At 41.3% G+C, this 19,588-nt stretch overlaps 1 protein-coding gene and 1 long non-coding RNA gene across 18 annotated transcripts in view; one reads left to right on the plus strand and one right to left on the minus strand.

Moving 5' to 3' along the window:
* ZNF385D (zinc finger protein 385D) overlaps window positions 1-19,588 on the plus strand; it is a 589,542-nt gene that overhangs the window by 526,771 nt on the left and 43,183 nt on the right. For all 15 annotated transcript variants that reach the window (XM_083578081.1, XM_083578088.1, XM_083578094.1 and 12 more), the window contains one exon: window positions 4,939-5,101. In XM_083578081.1, the coding sequence (XP_083434207.1) occupies window positions 4,939-5,101 (163 nt within the window). The remainder of the gene's footprint in view (window positions 1-4,938; window positions 5,102-19,588) is intronic.
* Window positions 1-19,588, minus strand: part of LOC310745624 — a 127,797-nt gene that overhangs the window by 53,017 nt on the left and 55,192 nt on the right. The gene's annotated exons all lie outside the window — the stretch shown is intronic.

Genomic DNA, 19,588 nt, shown 5'->3' on the forward strand with positions numbered 1-19,588 from the left:
GCACTTTTTTTGCCTCACCCGTTTCGCCAGGAAAGCTTGCTCTTTAATGCTGAATCAAAGCAAATGGCAGTTTGGGCTTTTTGCAGATTGCTGGTCACTCTGGTTCAGCAGTAAAGGGCAGGTTTTCACAGGGAAAGTGCTTCAGAATTTTGTCTGATAAACTCTTGATAGTCTTTCCAAAAAACGTTTCAGTATATGTTTCTTGTACCTTTATTGTATCTTTACTCCCTGGACTCATAAGACAACAACTAGTTATGCACCTGTGCATTTAGCTGCATTTCTTAGCTTTAAGACAAACTGTCTGTGGACAAACGTTGGCTCACTCGGCCAGTAAATTTAGCAGTGCAACACAGTGTTTTATGCCTTAGTCATGTAGGAGTTCATACTTAAAGGTAAAGGTAAAGGTACACCTGACTGTTAGGTACAGTCGTGGACGACTCTGGGGTTGTGCACTCATCTTGCTTTACTGGCCGAGGGAGCCGGCGTTTGTCTGCAGACAGCTTCTAGGTCATGTGGCCAGCATGACTAAGCCGCTTCTGGTGAACCAAAGCAGCGCATGGAAACGTCATTTACCTTCCCACCAGAGCGGTACCTATTTATCTCCTTGCACTTTTGACGTGCTTTCGAACTGCTAGGTGGGCAGGAGCTGGGACCGAACAACGGGAGCTCACCCCGTTGCGGGGATTCGAACCGCCAGCCTTCTGATCGACAAGACCTAGGCTCTGTTGTTTAGAACACAGCGCCACCCGCGTCCCAGAGTTAATACTTAGGTTTGTCTTTTTCCACTTTAAAATACTCTTAAGTCAGTTTTCCTTCTAGCAATTTTATCATTAGGCAGACATGTTGGTATGGGTAAGATCTTTCAAAACCTTCTCAGTCATTACTCAGTTGAAGACTTCTTGTGCAAGTTATTGATTAGATGATCGAAGAGTAAAGAAATTGTATGTTGAATAAAAATAAAAGATAAGCAATAGTGTTGAACTAATACTTACACTTGTTGTAAGTCCTGAACCAGTATCAATCATTCACACACACAGTATAAGTGAAATGAAAATAGATCTACATTGTAGATACCTTAGTTGTTGTTTGGCTGGTGGTGGGACAGAGGTCCCACAATGTGCAGGAACAGGAAGCCATCAAATCTTCCTTTGTTAATTTGATTTTTACACCACCTTATTATGCCTGGGATTCGCAGATGCAGGTAAAATTAAACAATATATTCTAAACTCACAGTGACAAAAGTTTTCTTACAGATTGCCAAATAAATGCAAGCACTGCTTTCTTGCATAGCACTAGTCTTTCTAGAAGATTGCTATAAATGATTTTAAAATTCCTTTTCAATGTACTTTTCATTTTCTGCGACTATTATCTTAAGGAATGTCACAGTATGTATGCTTCTTTCCAACCCTGGATAAAAAGGTGCAATCAGTCATCCAGTCTCCTTCCACAGTTCTGCATCAGGGTTTCCACTCAGGTTCAGGCTGTGGCTCCATTTTTCCTTTTCTGCATGACATTCTGGCATAATTACATTCCCCCCCCCCTGCCAATCTGTCAGATTTTAGCCCTTTTGCTTCAAGAAGATGGCATTTTATGGTGAAGCTTGTTGTCTCTTTCCCTCCCTTTTTTGTAATTTTAACTTGGTAAATTAAATTATTCAGCCAAATATTACTATTGTGTATTGCACAAATATCATAGGGGAATGCAGTATAATAGAATTATAGAACTGTGGAGTTGAAAGGGACCCAGAGGGTCATCAAATACAACCCCGTGCAATTCAGGAATCTCAACTAAAGCATCCATGATAGATGGCTATGCAACCACTGCTCAAAAACTGCCAGTGAAGGAAAGTCCACCACCGTCCGATCTTCCCACTCTTTTTCCATTCTTACAATTTACTTTACACTTTACAGGAAAACACAATGACATATTATTATTATTATTATTATTATTATTATTATTATTATTATTTTCCAGTTCAACTCTAAAGGTTCAGGAGGAATCTCTGGTGTAGTTTTATTTAAAAACTGGTTAAATCTGTTGGCGAACAATCTATCTTTCCCACATAGAAGTACCATTAAACTGCCAACTCTACTTATCTTGAAACAACCTTAAATGCCTTCATATCCCTATGGAAATTAAAGATTTACATTCTGAAACTTTAACACAAGGCATTTAAATGCATCTGAGAGTAGGGGAAGTTCCAGCACTCCATGGGACGTTTGCTATTCAGTTTTACCTGTGCGCTGAGAGCAGTTTCATTTTATATTTCAGAAGACATAAATCTGATAAATTCCAATCCAGTGCATTACGATGTATTTTTATGCCTGTGTACCTTTCACTGAAGTTGGGGTGTGGGATCAGAGTGGACTCAGCATATGAATAAGTGTTGTATAATCCGTTAGTAAAAAAGATAACAGTGAACAACTTGAAGTAATCAAATAATATGGAAATTAACACAGGCAAAATAATTGTGACAGTTTTATTTTGATGGAATACTGAGTCAGTATTGAAATCTAGTTCCAGTTAGAGAACAGCTTAAAAAAACCCCCAACGCTGTTGGACTACGGAAACAAACACGTGGCAATGATGACGTGAATGTTTATGATATGCTGCCATTTTATTTATGCCATCCTAACCTAACATTGGTCTTTCAATTTAATAGCAATTAACACCTCTTAACTGTTCACATTTGGCTTACAGTATGTCTCTTAATGTTATGTGTTGTTTGAAAACCGTAAAAGATGCATGATTGTGCTATTTTTTTCAAGTTGTTTCTAATTAATATCTCCACTGTCCAGTGTTCTTTCAATAAGGGTACCTGCCACAATACCTTAAAAAAAAGATCATTGATACTTTTGACTATGAGCACAGCCAAATAGTCCTCTGTAGTCAAGCTGCACAAATTTTTAAGTGCCCTGCCCTTTAGCAATGATAGTCACTACTTAAGCATTTGGTTTTGTACATAAAGATTTGCTACATTGCAGTTCAGAATAATAGACCAGTTTCTGTAGATAAACAAGTGTAGTGTAGATAAACTACTGTTTATCCAGCTGTTAGGTAAATGAATAAACATAGAAAGCATAGGCTCAGTGATTACAGCATGACCTTATATCTTGGTGAGCACTGATATGGTGTTCCATGTGACATGACTGGCCTATTCTCTTTAATCTTAGGAATGCTCTGCAAAATCCCCTTTCAAGCTGTATTCAAAGTTTGCCCTGAAATATCGTCTCCACTCATGAAAGGATAATAAGTAATCCATGCACATGTGGCTCTCATTGTATAAACCAGAGCGTTTAGATCACACTTCTGTATAAAGAAGGCACAAACCCAATTCAGACCGTATGCTCTTCCATGCATGGTGAAATGTAAGATTTCGCCACCTCTCCATGTGGCTGTTCCATCTCCAAGATCACCAGGCCAAGCAGTCTCCCCAGATCAATGTGGGGAAGGCCTGAAAAACATGATCAATATCCCAGAGAGCCTACACGCATTGGATTTTACACATGCACACCCTAATGAAACGCTACATTCACACATGGACAGCAGATTAGAGAAGTGGACTGAAAAGACATGTACAAAGGAATGAGATTGGGGAGAGTACCATTTTACCCGGACAGTGAATTATTAAAGTATCTGCCATGTAAGGAAGGGAAGGTTTGTGCACTGCAAGTGTATTGCAGTGGGAGCCATGTCAGCAAAGTTTAGCCACACAGTGTCACACAGAGGCAAGCTTTGCTTCTATAAGAACAGTCCCAAGATTCTGCATTTTCCTATAGTTGTGAATGGCAGCCATTCATTTGTATCAGAGAAAATAAAGGGGTACACTCAGATACACCATTGAGGTATGTGAGGGGAACCTAACCTAATCTCTTACCTTATCTCTTATACCAATAATTATTGCAACCATTTAGAATTCAGCCAGTTCCTGTCTGCAGAGCTTCATTCTGCTCTCTGGATTTTGTTTTTTTCTCATGCTAGGGACAAATTGTGGTTTTTTCCATACCAAATACCACCCACACACCCACATATATTTTAACTGAGTTGTGGTCTTCGCAACCAAGTGGCCTTCTCTGGCAAGATAATTTGAACAATGGGGGAAGAGATTTAAGTCAGAGTTGCTCACCATGTTTCCAATATTGACAGAGTTTGGAATGCCAGTTCTGGAATGAAGTAGGCGATCACGGCTGCTTCATTTGGTGAATTTCAAGGGGTTATCTTACCACATGTGAGCCCTCCTGGATACAGGGCATAGGTGTTTTTACTATATGCAAGCATTAGCCTATCAACAGGAAGTAAACCCACATGTGATAAGTTAATCCCTTGACAATTACCGTCCACTATGTCCCCTACAAATTAGTCGTAGTTTCACTCTAACTCCACCAAAAAGCTTCACCATCTGGAGATGTTGCAAGTTTTAGCACTGTGCTTCAAAGCAATGTCACTCATTTTGAATTTTGCAAAAAGGCCTCGGTTTGGTCAAAGCCTGACTATCTTTTACATTGCGAAGTTAGGCATGATTTCCCTTTTGTGACCTGGTGTCTGCTTGAAACATTTCCACTTCTGCCTTTAAAATCAAATCCCCTTTTAATCCATATTCAAGTTAATAGCTAACTGCAAGTGAGGGGTGGGGATGTCTCCCTGCTTCATTCCCTGGAGAGGAAGAATAATTATTTGCCAAAATTCCAAAAAGAATTTGTTATATGGGTTGAGAAAGCCAGATAGCCCTGTGCGATATTTATAATATTGGTGGTGTTAGAATGTAGTAGCTCACTGATTCCAAAATACAATTCTAAAAATAATTCTGCAGTTTGGTTCACTGCCTTGGTATGGCGAATGGTACCCATTATTGAAAGGTGGTCTGTATTTGTACTAATACAGAGAATGCCAGTTTAGAAATGAGCCTGATTGCATGGTTCATTTTCTTCTCCTTTGTAGAGCCAGGCTGCGGCCCACTACAAAGGCACTAAACATGCCAAGAAGCTCAAAGCACTGGAAGCCATGAAAAATAAGCAGAAATCTGTAACTACCAAGGACAGCGCAAAGACTACCTTCACTTCCATCACTACCAATACCATCAATGCCAGCTCTGACAAAACAGGTTAAGCGATAATCTCTGTTGTGGTTTATTTCTTTTGTTGTTGTTATTGTTGTTGTTGTTGTTGTTTTTCTTGTTTACCGCCATGTCCGTTTGGTTATGTGCTTGCCACATTGATTCATGCTTGATCCATCATTCTATGTAATATTGATTTCTTTCTTCTTCACAGTAAACTTATGAGAGTAAGGTAATCATGACGAGTTGTGTAACGGATTTCTCTTGTGCACAAAGTGACTTGTCATTATTTCAGGCATGAATGCAAACGTGTAAGATGAGTAATGTCTAGGGCAAGCAAACAATTATATAGAAATTCTCAGGAACTTGTGGTCCATATGCAGGCGTTCTCTCTCTCTCTCTCTCTCTCTCTCCCTCTCTCTCCCTCTCTCTCTCTGCAGTCAGCTGTGACACATTTTTAGCTTAAAAAATAGCACTAATTGAGACTGGGAGCCTGTGATAAAAAGCATTGTTTATCAAAGCTTTATTGTCAGAAATTTTTAAGCACTGCATTATTATTTCAAATGGGTGTTCCATGATTTCAAGCAGGATAATACCTACACTTCTCAGAAACAGGTAAGTGTGACTGATATATATTATTATGGTTACTTATTATGGTTGCTTTCAGAGCCTGAAAAATATGGGTTGAGAACAGATTGTGTGTGTGTGTGTGTGTGTGTGTGTGTGTGCATGTTTTCCTTCTGGTAGTCAAAAGAATTGCAGGTGGCTAGTGAAGGAGATGGAATTTGAGTAACCTAGTATTTAAAATCTGAGCCACTGTCCAGGAAACTTCAAAGGCAGATGGTTGCAGTACCTCACATGAAAGAATTGATCTTGTCACTTTCTGTCATGTGCTTGTTGTATGCAGACTCATGAAGTGCATACATAAAAGACTTGCTGAAAAGAGAAATGTGAAATGAGTCAAGTCGTTTGTTTTTTCTCCTGTAGCTACTGTGGGTGGCAGGCCATTTGATACCAAGGGATTTTCTACACTGCAGTTTAGCACAGCGCAAACTTGCATAGCCTTGGTTTGGAAGTCTTACTCTGCCTTTATATATGGTCATCTGCTTTTACGAATGCTGCCCAGTTTTTAAGGCTGATCCTTTCCAAAAGGAGTGTTCCTAGGCTTTGTTGGTGTGGCTTTCTTTTCTCAATCAATCACAGAGGGGTTTTGCTTGTTGATACCTGTTATCAATAAAGGTTGTATCCACAGGTGCAACCTTCTTTCCTTATGCATTTTGTCAGCAAACAGCGTTCTATAATTGTCATTACAGCAACTTTGTTTGAAGGCTGAGACAGAGTGGTTTCTGCAATGAACTTGTTGTGGGGGGCGGGGTGGAACCCAGATGTTTATGATCTTTCATCATTTCAACATTCTGTCAGCTGGATCATACTGGCTTGAAATATTTTTAAAAGAATCTATAGAACAAACTGTCTCCAAATACCAAATTGTTGTAATTGCAGGCTTGTGGCAGTTTTATCAAGTAAAGAAACAAGAACAAAAACAAAGTAGTAATAGAAATAGTAGAAAATAGTATAAAACAGAAGAAGGTGATGAAAAAGAATCATAAAGACTGATCACTTTGGCCAAAGCAGAGCTACTGTGACAACCGGTTATGAAGTCATCTCAGGATTTCTGTTTCTAAACATTTTCATGTCTGTCGGGGTTTTTGATCCTCTTCAAAGTGCTCTTGAACCATGCAAAACACTTCTGGTGCTTATTTCCATAGTCTATACATGTGGCTAGTCCTACTTGATGAAATCATGTGGAGCATCTGCTCAATAAGTTGCATTTTGTGTTTTTGCTACTTTGTGGTCTGGATTGCATATACTGGGTGTGTGAGTGGTCTTAAGTTTGGGGTAGGACACTGACCTAGATGCCCCTTTATTCCCCTTTAGACTCTGCAGTTCGATTCTTTGGTTTCCTAGATGTTCTCAGTGTTGGTGGTGCAGGTCTATTAATGGTTAACTCAGTTACAATTCAGTGCTGTCTCCCGAACTGAGAATGTGATTCATTTTGCACACTGGAAGCCCACAATCAGTTCCTCAATCAACCACGAATTAGCAAGTCACAGCCTCTATGTAATCTAACCCATAGGGTTGTTGTTGTTTTTTTTGCTTATTTATTAAATTTGGGTTCTGCCTTTCCGCCAAATTTTTATTGTGTTTCATTAAATCAAAGGTGCTAACAGCAATAAAATGCAAACACAATAAAATAAAATAATGAAACACAATAAAAGACAGTAAAATGCAAATTCAAACATAAAGACAAGCCAGTTAAAACTCATCTATAAAATGAACAAAACAGATAAGTAAATAAAAATTAAAAAAATTGTCCAGTAGCACCTTAGAGACCAACTAAGTTTGTTGTGGGTGTAAGCTTTTGTGTGCATGCACACTTCTAGTAGTAACTAGATAAGAAAATTCCAGCATGTATACCGTGGCCATTAGAGGTTTGGTTTGGTTTGGTTTTTGTTGTTGTCTGCCAGCAGAAGATCATCAGAGTTCCCGAGAAGACTCTCTCTCAGATGTGCTATAGTTATTGATGGGAGAGAAAGTATGAGTCTGTCCAAAAACATCTCAGGGATCATGGCAGATTAAATGTTTTTATCATGGCAGTGCTGGATTTTAAAAAAAAATCATATATGATCTATGATTTGATGGGAATTTGGGGGGCAGGACCCATGAAAACATGCAGTTTTAAGAGGGTAATTTATACTGCATCTGATTTGTCTATGCACATGCATTCTCTCTCTTGACTCCTGTAGTGCTCCATGGTCTCCCTAGTCCTCCAGCCTACTTCCCTTTTCCTGCCATCCTCCCTAATTTCTCTCCTACCCTCTCAGTCGCTCCATTGCTGAGGTGCCTGCCTGAATCTGAGAGAGCTTATATCAGAAGCAGCGAAAAGCATCGCACTTACAGGTTCCTCCTTTGGCTCTGTACTTCTCAGTTGCCCAGTTTTCATAAAGTGGAAAGATGGGGCATACGTCCAAATAGTATTTAGGTTGCTCCCCTACCTTATAGCATAGGAGGTAATTTGGGACCCAGGAACAATTAGAGGCATAGGGCAAGAACCTCTTATATTCTCAAACAAAGTTACCTCACAAGTTAGATACAAAGATGGCAGCAGGAGAATCAAGAATGGCATCATGAACTCCTTGAGGAGGAAGGGTGAAACACTGGACCAAGAAGACAGAAATCCGCACTGGCCCTTCTACTCCACTCAACCCAGTATCAACCATGAACCAGCTTTTGCTTAGTTTAGTGGTGTCTACACTGGTATCCCTGGATGTTGCAACTTGTAGAACTTTGGGGACTGCAGATAATGGCAACAAGAGGCCATGGAACATAGTTTCCCAAGGGATCCAGGTAAAGGTATTGCATTGCAACTCCCATCAAGTCCTATTGAAGCACGCTCCTCAAGGGTTCCAAATCACCTGGGCACCTGTACAAGTAAAGGCTTTCTCTCCAGACATTTACATTCTGTGTACACATGCCAAAGGGAAGGACTATTCAGTGCAGCACGGCTTCCCACCCAAGTGTATTGTTAACCATAAGTAGAATGGCCAAATAGGGCTTAGGTGTTCCTCCTACTAAGCTTTTAAGAAGGTTATCTATATGCATTCTATGTTGCCAGATCCATTCAACAGCCTGCGACAGAGGTTGAATAGTATCAAGGCTTGGTGGTTAACACGGAAAGGAAGGGTAACAAAGGCATCAATGACTGGAAGTTATTCCTGTGCTAAGAATGATTTCACGAAATGATCTAAAACTCGTTACTGTATCTTGAAAGGACTGACTACTTTAGCAGCTATAAAACAGCACAGAAAGCAAATCAGTAGGTTTTGCCCCTTATCTACTTGGTAATTTTTAAAGTCTCGGTGCAAGGCAATGGGCAATGCTAATTTTTATGCATTAATAAAATTAGCTTGTGCCAATGATGAATGGTAGTTTTACCTCCGGGAGAAGGGCCAATATAAGTGAAGAATGAAAAAGGGGCTTTTAAAAAAAGCATAGCAGTAAAATGATGGTAATCTTGTAAAAGGCATTTTGATTAATAGGGTTGCACATTATTTTCATGTCATTTGGAACAATGAACCTTTTCTAAGCCTTACAGCCTTGGTTCTAAAGCCTGCAAAATTTCACCTTTAAAAAATCTCAAATGGTGTAAAAGGAAAGTTTCTGACGCACAAAGATTCTGGATACAGTGGTACCTCTGGTTACGAACTTAATTCGTTCTGGAGGTCCGTTCTTAAGCTGAAACCGTTCTTATCCTGAGACATGCTTTCACTAATGGAGCCTCCCACTGCGCGTGCGCCAGAGGTGCACAATTTCCATTCGCATCCTGGGGCAAAGTTCGCAACCAGGAGCAGCTACTTCCAGGTTAGCGGAGCTCATAACCTACAGCATTCATAACCAGAAGCGTTCGTAACCAGAGGTACCACTGTATTCATTATTGTGGCTTGGTAAAAATAACTCCTGAATGGTGAACCTTAGCAGATATGGAAGAGAGACTACAACTCCATGGAGAAACAAATACATTAGATTTGTCTTGGGTTCAGCTTTAGTCCCTGCAGTCTTCAGTTATGGAAGCACAAATATCAGCCTCAGGGAGTGAATTCTCAGCTTTAGACTGTGGAATGCCTAGAGATGATATGAAAGTTTCTGATTTAGTACATCCTGTTGTATTGGATCATTCTTTCTGTCTATACACATGATACAGAGTAGTAAAGAAAGGGGGGGACGCCTAGGTTTATATTGCTTGTAAAAAGGCAACTCTTTAATGCCTCACGGCATGGGGAAGTGGCCAAGAAAAGCGGGTATTTAGATCTCTGATAATACTGATCAAAAGCATGTGTGCTACTGAGGAAGCCCTCCTGCTAAGTTCTTTGGAAATCATGTTCGTACTTTCAACCTGTGCCTTTGGGGAAAACAAATAAAAATAAAAAACAGCTTTATAAAGCTATGTTTGAGAGATTAATGTGAGATCTGAAGTAAGCTGAGAGGAGGTCTTATTGCCATCACCACCACTATATCATGTATAAAAATATATATGTTTAAATGGTGGGTGAGGTGTTGGCAACAGCACATTGGTCAAGATTTCAGTTGACTGACTCCACAGATAAACTATCACCAGAAAACTTTGAATGTTTTGGTAATGGAGCTTATGGGAAAGGCCAGCCCCTGTGCGATGTGAAGCGGGAAGGGAAAGAGCCATTTGTTATCTTGCTTATACCATTAGCCTTTGGGGCACAGAATGATTCTGGGAGGAGCTGTAGGCAAATGGAGTAATACTAGAGCACTCACTGAATCAGGGCATTGACATCTCCTGGAGTGCGTTTGAAAAACGCTTTAGACTACAGCAGTTTAAATGACATTAACATCACAATTCTATATGTGTTTGCTCTGAAGTCACCCCCATTGTGTTTAATGTTCCTCGCGCACAAATGGAATGTCTACATGATGTAATAGAACTAAGCCCCTTCAGCACAGCGACCCAGCATGTACATTCAGGAAGAAAGTTCACAGCACCACAAGGCATACTCAGGTATGTGCCCTGGATAAGTCAGGAATAGGGGCTCCAGAGAACATGGCCACAATGTCCCCTCCCCCGACAAGGGCATGACAGTGACCATCTTCTCTCCCACTCATCCCTGTTAATTTGGTGGTGCACACCATGCTGAACCCAGGCCGATGCACTAACATTCATTGGATTCCATTCAAGGCTGAAGAATATTCCGGAATTACTTAACAATGGGAAGCAGAAATCATTGAGTGCATGAAAGTCTGGTAGTCTACATCTCGATGTTGTTGTTGTTGTTTGTTTAATTCCACCAGGTGTTTGAACTCCAAATGGATGGCTTATTTTGGATGGAAGCTTTTATAGGACATGCTGTGTGCATATTTGTTTGTTTGCTTGTTTATATTTGTTTGGATTATATTTTTGTTTAATGGTTTGTGCATTTCTTGACGGAAAAGAGGCTTATTTTTTATTATAACTTAAATGAGATTTCCATTGAAATCAGAGGCTCTGCCAACAAGCTAGTGGAATGCCCACAATTTTTGTCAAACCATCTTTTGTGTATCCTTCAATTATTTATGACGGGCACTACCACCAAACTTGTGGTGAATGGGCCCAGCCACAGAACCATGAACTCCCTATCCAGAAGGCACCAAATCCTACTCTATGCATGGAAATTATAGCTTGACTCTTCTCCCACAGTCACTCAAGTGTAATAGCTTAGCTTTACTTCCAGGGGACGCAGGTGGCGCTGTGGGTAAAACCTCAGCACCTAGGACTTGCCGATCGCATGGTCGGTGGCTCGAATCCCCGCAGCGGGGTGCGCTCCCGTCGTTCGGTCCCAGCGCCTGCCAACCTAGCAGTTCGAAAGCACCCCCGGGTGCAAGTAGATAAATAGGGACCGCTTACCAGCAGGAAGGTAAACGGCGTTTCCGTGTGCTGCGCTGGCTCGCCAGATGCAGCTTGTCACGCTGGCCACGTGACCTGGAAGTGTCTGCGGACAGCGCTGGCTCCTGGCCTCTAGAGTGAGGTGAGCGCACAACCCTAGAGTCTGTCAAGACTGGCCCGTACGGGCAGGGGTACCTTTACCTTTACTTCCAAAAGAAGAAGGAGAAATCATTCTCAAGGATCTGCTGATTGCAAGATTTTCAACTCCGGATTCCTTCACCCTGGATGTTTTGGAGTGGTTGATCAGTTACTTGAACCTTTGTACCACATCTAGACATAACTCAATTTTTTTGGACCAAGTTATCAAATAATCTGGTTTTGATTGGTGCATGTATGTCAATTCCAATAATTTTACCTGTTTGCACCCATGGAAAATATGAGCTCAAGTCTTCTTCTTTACTTTTCTTTGCCATCTTTTTGGTCTGCCTGCCTGCCTAGTTTTATATATCTCATAAATTTCGTCTTCATCTGGGCCTGTAGGGGGTAAAACAGGCCAATGGAAAAGCCACAGACCCTGACCATTATCCAGCCAGGATCACAAGCCCTGATACTGCTTTTGCGTTTTAGAACCAGATCAAACTGAAATTTATGTAACAGATATTTAACAAATAGGAAAGTTTATCTTTGGAGAGCAGTAAAAGTAATGTCTGAGGAATGCCCAGAAATTGCATGCAATATTTCTTCCCCACCCCTTCCTCACAGCCTATAACTATAATCTGGGTATACATTACTGCTCAAACAACTGTACCATGACAAATTATCTTCTGACAAGGGAAGTGTTGATATGTTTGTAGTTTTGCCTGTGGGTGCTGATGGGGAAAAGAATGAAATACAGGAGCAGTTGAAGCTGAAACAATAGGTGAGATTGGGAAACATGCATGAGGGCCGTGGCATTGTGCAAAATACAGAGATAATTGGGTTTAAAATAAATTTAAGATCCGGGCAGAAAGTGAGAAGCCGTCAGTGCCAACAGACATCTTTCTGCTTTAAAAAGAAAAGAAAAAAAAGGCATGATTATTTCCTGCATTTCCACTCAGAGCTTCTCTCCTAAACCCATAACTGGCCACTGATGGTGAACAGATGGTGAACAGGCTGAAATGACACACAGCACCAATTTGGCAGGCCCGCTTCCTAAATGGAGTTCAGGTGACATAGGCTATTGCAGCAGCTGCTGCTTCAAAGCACTAGACTGAAAAGGAGCAATGGAGGAAAGCGTAACAGTTGACAGAAGTGGTATTAGAAAAAGGAAAGGAGTGGGCAGGAAATATTCAGTTGATATATAGGGCAGTGCTAATATTGCCACTCAGCAGCCATTTGTGGCTCTTACGGACTTTAAACTCAAAATTCTACCCTTACTCTAAAATCAGCTTCTTTACATTTATATAGTTATAAAAATATTTATATACAGTAATAATTATCATTATCATCGTCATTAATATAGCCTTAATGGATGCAAGGATGACATTAGCATGTGCCTAGGGATAAATTGCACCCCCTACTTCTTGGTTGCTTCCCCCTCCCCAAACTTTTAAGATACCTATGGGATTCAAGCATATTCTAGAACTTTAGGTTTGCATAATTGAAGTAGGTTAAAGTACTCTGTTGCCCTAGTGTAGTGAATCCGCTCTATAAAGAAGGGGCTTTTGGTGGTTTGGTGTGGGGTGGGTGACAGAGGTTTTATGTACACTTCCTCTTGTCCTGCTGATTTCCCCCAGGGAAAACTGCTTTTTAGCGCTAAATTAAATTCAAGTTCCCCTGAATTTCCAGAACAAGTGTGGAAGAGCCCTGACTAACAGGAAGACATATAAATACCCTGCAAGCAAATTAGGATGAATGTAGGATAAATGCTCATCGTTGCATAACTGCCCCACAAGCAAATCAGTATGAATGCTCAATAGAGACCTGGCATAATTTGAGCTCTGTGTCAACTTTTGTGACTATCAAATCATGATGAGTGCTCAATAAAGAGGCAGTCTGGAGGCCCCCTAACTCTTGTCTATGAAGAAACGTGGCTTGGTTTTTTAGAGGGGAAAGGGAACCTATTTGCATTACCTTCCCCAGGGCATAAATTGCATGTCAAGGGTCTGCATCTTACCTGTATTCCCCACATATCCACAGTGAGAGTGATTAAGCAGCAATCAAAGTCAGCCCAATTAGCCACAGTGCATAAATTGCTCTCTGAATAGAGCTGCCTTATTTTTCCTCTAATGCAGCAACTTCAATTATTCCTGATTTTCCTTTAGAATTCTTTGCTGAAACACATGTGACACATCTGACCTACATTTTCCCAATAAATTTATTCTCCAAGATATCAGCTGTGCCTAATGTTTGATGGTCTGTAATTTAAAGCACTTCCTTGACATTACAACTGCTGGTGAAGCTCACCCGTGCCAGGTGCCAAGCACATGACTTCCTCCCCCCCCCCCCGAATCCTGGGTTTAAGAATCCTATCTACTAGTTTTCTAGTTGTGTGTGTGTGTGTGTGTGTGTGTGTGTGTATAAGCATTTTGATCAGATGATGATCGTAAGGCAGAGCTAAAGATTAGTATGTTCTTTACAAGATGCTTGTCTACTTGGTAGCAAAAAGTCCTAAGTTGTTTATCATATTTCCTTGCTGGGTTTTCCAAGCTATCTCATTTTTGCATGCAATAAGCTAGCCTACTCTAAAATGAGCTTTTTAGCTCATTCACCTTGTCATGGGAGTCCTGAGACATCTGTTCTACAGTTTTATTCCTTATTACAACTAGCGTTCCCAATTTGTCATCCAAATGTGTCTATTTTCTACTCTGCTGGTTTAATAGCTACAAGAAAAATTCAAAATAGGAGTAAACTCACCCGAGACATCTACCAGTCGATTATTCCTTTAATCCACCACCCAATTAAGTGATCCTGCCTGCTGTTCTATAGCCAACATCAGCCTACTCCCACCGGTTAAATATCTGCCGACAATTTTTATCAAAAGGTCATTAAATGGTTGGAAGCATTCTGATGCAGTCTTTCATGATGTTCTCATTATTTTTCGAAGCCAGACTAAAATAACCTCCCCAGTTCTTCCAAACCAATGTACATGTCAGATTGAAACATAGTGAATGAAAGGCTTTGGAGAAGGTCTTTAAAAAGGCTGTATGGGTTTTAAGGCACCCAGTTTTTAGCTCCCAAAGTGGAATTCATTAGGGTAATATTAGTACTAGAGGAGGCTCATCATTATAGACAGGTAGGATGTTTCCTACTAGACAGAGACCCTCCGGGAGCCAGAGCCTCGTCTCCTTCTTGTCTTCTAGCATGATCATCTTGTCATCTTACCAAGGTATTCTGGTTTGAAATATAACACTAAGCCAAACCATGGCTAAGCATACATTAGCAAACATGCAAGGTTCTGGAGGAACCATGTTTTGGCTTAGTGTGTTGTCTGAAGGCAGGCTCATGGTTTAACCTACCCATCCAAGGTTTGCCCTGTGGTTTACTGCTCATTGTTTGTCTGGGAGAGCTAAACTTTGAGCTCAGGTTGAGATGACATGCTAAGCTTAGTGGCAGAACGAGCAGGAGCCAAGCGGTTATGATCTCTTCTCTTAGAACCCACATATCACTCATTCAGCCTAAAAATGTATTTAGTAAACCAAACTTTTCAGTTGTGCAAAGCAGCACCTTAAGAATATAAAGACACTTTCATGGCCCTGCCTAACGCCTTCTCTTGTTCCACCTACCATTAACTCTTCAGCTTCACTGTGCTTGGACCCACAATCCCTCATCCCCCTCTTAGCACCTGCCATTGAGCTGCAGCTTAGCAGCAAGAGTTAAATATGTGGGTCTGGAGCCTTAAGGATGCCAAAGAAAACAAAGAATTTTCCCATCAGAGAAGATAGCAGCCTGGCAGGGAAGTTTTCAAAGCCTCAAAGTTGCTGTTTTTAAACGTTGCCGCTCTGGCAGGCTCCCCCTTGCTTGCTCCCCAACAATCAACTTTCTCCACCGCTTAAAAAAACCCCAAACCATTTTAGAATACTTTATTGCAAGGGTTCCATGAAATATTTGTTTAAAGGCTCCATCCACTGCAAAAAGTTTGAGAACCACTATTGTAGATGAATAAGTACCTTTTTTACAATTAGAATGAAAACATGAGAAATGAAGTGCACATAAGACACTTATTATTCTTTTCATTGATTAATTGTTTTTGTATTCTTCTCTTCCTCATACAAAGCCCAGTGTACCTAACGTTAATAAAATACAGTATTAAAAACAAAGTTTTTCCTGTGTGAAAATCTCCCTTGATTTTTTTCTTTCTTTTTTTAAACTAGCACATCAGGGAGCATGGTGCTAGCCCAGCCCACTCCCTGTTCTGCTAGTTTTCTGTTTTCAGGGAGGTTTGTTTTTGTGTTTTACACACAGTGAACCTTCACTGTACTTCTTTTTCCTTTGATTAGCATAATATGCAAAGAATAATAAATGCCACAGAGATCTTGCACATCATTCTTGATGATATCTTTTACTTTTTAATGAAATGTTTGTACAGAATTTTCACTTATACGCAGCTGCAGAATTTTGCACGAATGGAAACAAACAGGAAATGCCAGCCTTAGTGTTTAAGTAACTGCAATTACCATGCATTCTGCTTGTGTTAATATTGTGTGAGTGTGTTATAAAGCATTTGTCATAGCTAATGCATTCCTGTCAAATCAAGTAATATTAGGAGAGGGCTTTTATAATGAATATTAATATAGGAGACAGTCTAAGTGAAGTAAATTATAGAGGCATGTAAATGTAGTGTTAACTGCTACAGTAAAGTTAGTCTTTCACTGTAAATTAATTTGTTCCTAAGATGTTAATAAAGAATTAGGCCACTCAGTAATTGTATGGAAGCTAGAAATCCCTGATAGGAGTTTTGAAGGAGTTTACTTGCATACCTCACTGTAAATTACAAGTTTTATTTTTCAAAAAAAGTTCGCAGTATGTGCACTCAAGTAATCAACTGTGCAATTAGTTTGCAGAGGCCTGAAATTCTCACTCACGCACCTGCAAGAAAGGTGTCACAGGGATTTCAAGCCAGATAGCACACACAGCTTAGGTGCAGCACACAACAAGCAAGCCAGAGAGATTTAAATGTTTAATTTGATCAAGCACACCTCTGATAATGTTTATTCATGATTGGCAGGCTAGAAACACATGGCACATGCAATGGGATGCAAGAAATTTCAGCAATGACACGGTGTAGTGTTGTTACACACCACACCCCAATCTCCACAGCAGTGTGAGATTCCAGGGGGCTCCTTTGGAAATGAGGCATAATGTAGACCATGGTGTCTTTCTGATGGCAGGGTTAGGCAACCTAAGGCTCATGGGCCGGATGCGGCCCATTCGCCTTCTCAATCTGGCCCACGGACGGTCCGGGAATCAGCGTGTTTTTACATGAGTAGAATGTGTGCTTTTATTTAAAATGCATCTCTGGGTTATTTGTGGGATGTAGGAATTTTTTCATTTCCCCCCACTGGCCCACGGCTGGAAAAGGTTGCTGACTCCTGATATATGGTTTATATACACATATATGGTGGAAGGGCTCACGGCATTATACTCCAAGAGAGTTTTTGCTTCTCCGAGGGCCACATTCTTGGATGTCAGTAGACATCAGCCATGGCCCTTTGTCCCAGCTTGCTGCTTACAGACTTGACACCCCACCTCCCAGCTCACATCAGGCAAGCTGCAATCCTAAAACACAACTCTGCTAATTAACTCTGAGCTGGAGGAGGGCCCCCACCCATCTGCTGCCTGATGCAGTCTCTGCTAATGGCACATATCCCTGCCTTTGTTTGCTTAATGACTCAACCATTCTCAGCAGTTGAATTCCTGCTGCATCTGGGGCTTCTTAGGGGTTGGTTAAATTCTGTTTCCTGGTTCCAGGAATTTAGGGAAGTCTTGCGGCCCCCCCAAACTTATAACACTACGTTGCTTGTAGTCATGGTGATCAAAGATAGCCAGAAGGGACCAAATTCATTTCCCACTGCAACAACTGCCATCCGTGATAGGTTCACTGTGTTTCATGTAGGGATGCTTATTTCACACCATGCATCTTTTATCATTCTGAAGGTACGAAAGAAACTAGCAATGGGGGAATAGTGAATGGTTCAATTTGCAATTGGGCCTGGCAAGCCAAGCTATTTCCAGCCCCATCACAAAATAGTTTACCGTATTTTTCCATGTGTTAGACAAGGCTTTTTGACTCAAAAATCGTGTCAAAAAACTGGGGTCGTCCAATACACGGATAGTGGCATGGGGAGGGGAGAAGCGGTGTGTGCATGCACTGGCCGGTTGGCGGGAGCGCAATTTCCCCCGATGACACTGCGAGCGGGAAACAATCTAGGGAGTGTTTCCTGCCCACAGCTGGGGGGGGGGGGGAGAAACTCAATAACTTTCGGCCATCTCCCCTCATTTTCTTAAAACTGAGTCCTCCAAAATAGGGGGGTCTTATACATGGGGCATCTTATAGACGGAAAAGTACGGTAATTTATTTCAATCCCAGTTGCAAGTAAACTCTGATCCTGGTGCACACCTGATGACATCACCATGGGACACATCTCCATAAATGCTGGATGGGAAGAAGGAAGGGGGCTGGAGTGTGTGGGTGGGTGTGAATGAGTGAGTGAGGAAGGTGTTTTTGTTCCAATGTGAGCTGCAGAATCATTCATAGTTCACAATGTACACCACTGAATGAGCATTACGAGTCACTGAACTTTGTGCTCCAAGCCATCAGAAGAGCCAGTGTGGTGTAGTGGTTAAGAGCGGTAGACTCGTAATCTGGTGAACTGGGTTCACGTCCCCGCTCCTCCACATGCAGCTGCTGGGTGACCTTGAGCCAGTCACACTTCTCTGAAGTCTCTCAGCCCCACTCACCTCACAGAGTGTTTGTTGTGGGGGAGGAAGGGAAAGGAGAATGTTAGCCGCTTTGAGACTCCTTAGGGTAGTGATAAAGCGGGATATCAAATCCAAACTCTTCTTCTATAAACATTTCATATTTGCACCAAGGTTGAGCCATTTGGCATGAACTACCATTATAGTCACCATTTTTATTTTATTTATTTATTCAATTTGTCAGCCACTTTATCTTGCCCAGAGCAACCAAAAGCGATTTGCAACCCTACACAAAACAAATCCCACACAGATACATTAAAACCAAGATGAAAGAGAAATGCATTAAAAACATCCTACCCACTTCTAAAAGGTCGCACTATTATTTTTTCATTACACCACAAGATGGTGGTGAGCTGCAACAGTTAAACCTTCACATGTCCTGTGGCACCATAAAGGCAACTGATCTGTTGAAGCATTAGCATTAATGAGTTAGAATCCATGAAAAATAAAATAAAATAAAAATTAATCAGAGAACCAGAACTGTAGAATTGGAAGGGACCCAGAGGGTCATCTAGTCCAACCCCTTGCAGTGCAGAAATCTCAGCTAGATCATACATGACAGGTGTCCATCCAATCTCTGCTTAAAAACCTCCAAGGAAGGAGGTCAGTGTACCACCTCGCATGCGAGTCTGTTCTTTCTGATGTTAGCTGGAATCTCTTGTAAATTGAACCATTGGTTCTGGTCCTAGGCTCCAGAGTAGAAGAAAAGAAGCTTGCTCTAACCTCCGTGTGACAGCTATTTAAAGATGGCTATCATATCTCCCAAGACCCTGATGTTGGGAAAGATGGAGGGCACAAGGAGAAGGGGAGGACACAGGACGAGATGGTTGGACAGTGTTCTCGAAGCTACCAGCATGAGTTTGACCAAACTGCGGGAGGCTGTGGAAGACAGGAGTGCCTGGCGTGCTCTGGTCCATGGAGTCACGAAGAGTCGGACACGACTAAACGACTAAACAACAACAACAACATCTCTCCCCTGTCTCCTCTTTTCCAGGCTAAACATACCCAGCTCCTTCAAGCGTTCCTCATAAGGCTTAGTTTCCAAACCCTTGATCATCTTGGTCGCCTGCCTCTGCACACGATCCAGCTTGTCAACATCCTTCTTAAATTGTGGTGCCCAGAATTGGACA

Source organism: Podarcis filfolensis (genome assembly GCF_964270895.1).
Source record: "Podarcis filfolensis genome assembly, chromosome: 12".
NCBI classification, from domain to species: domain Eukaryota; kingdom Metazoa; phylum Chordata; class Lepidosauria; order Squamata; family Lacertidae; genus Podarcis; species Podarcis filfolensis.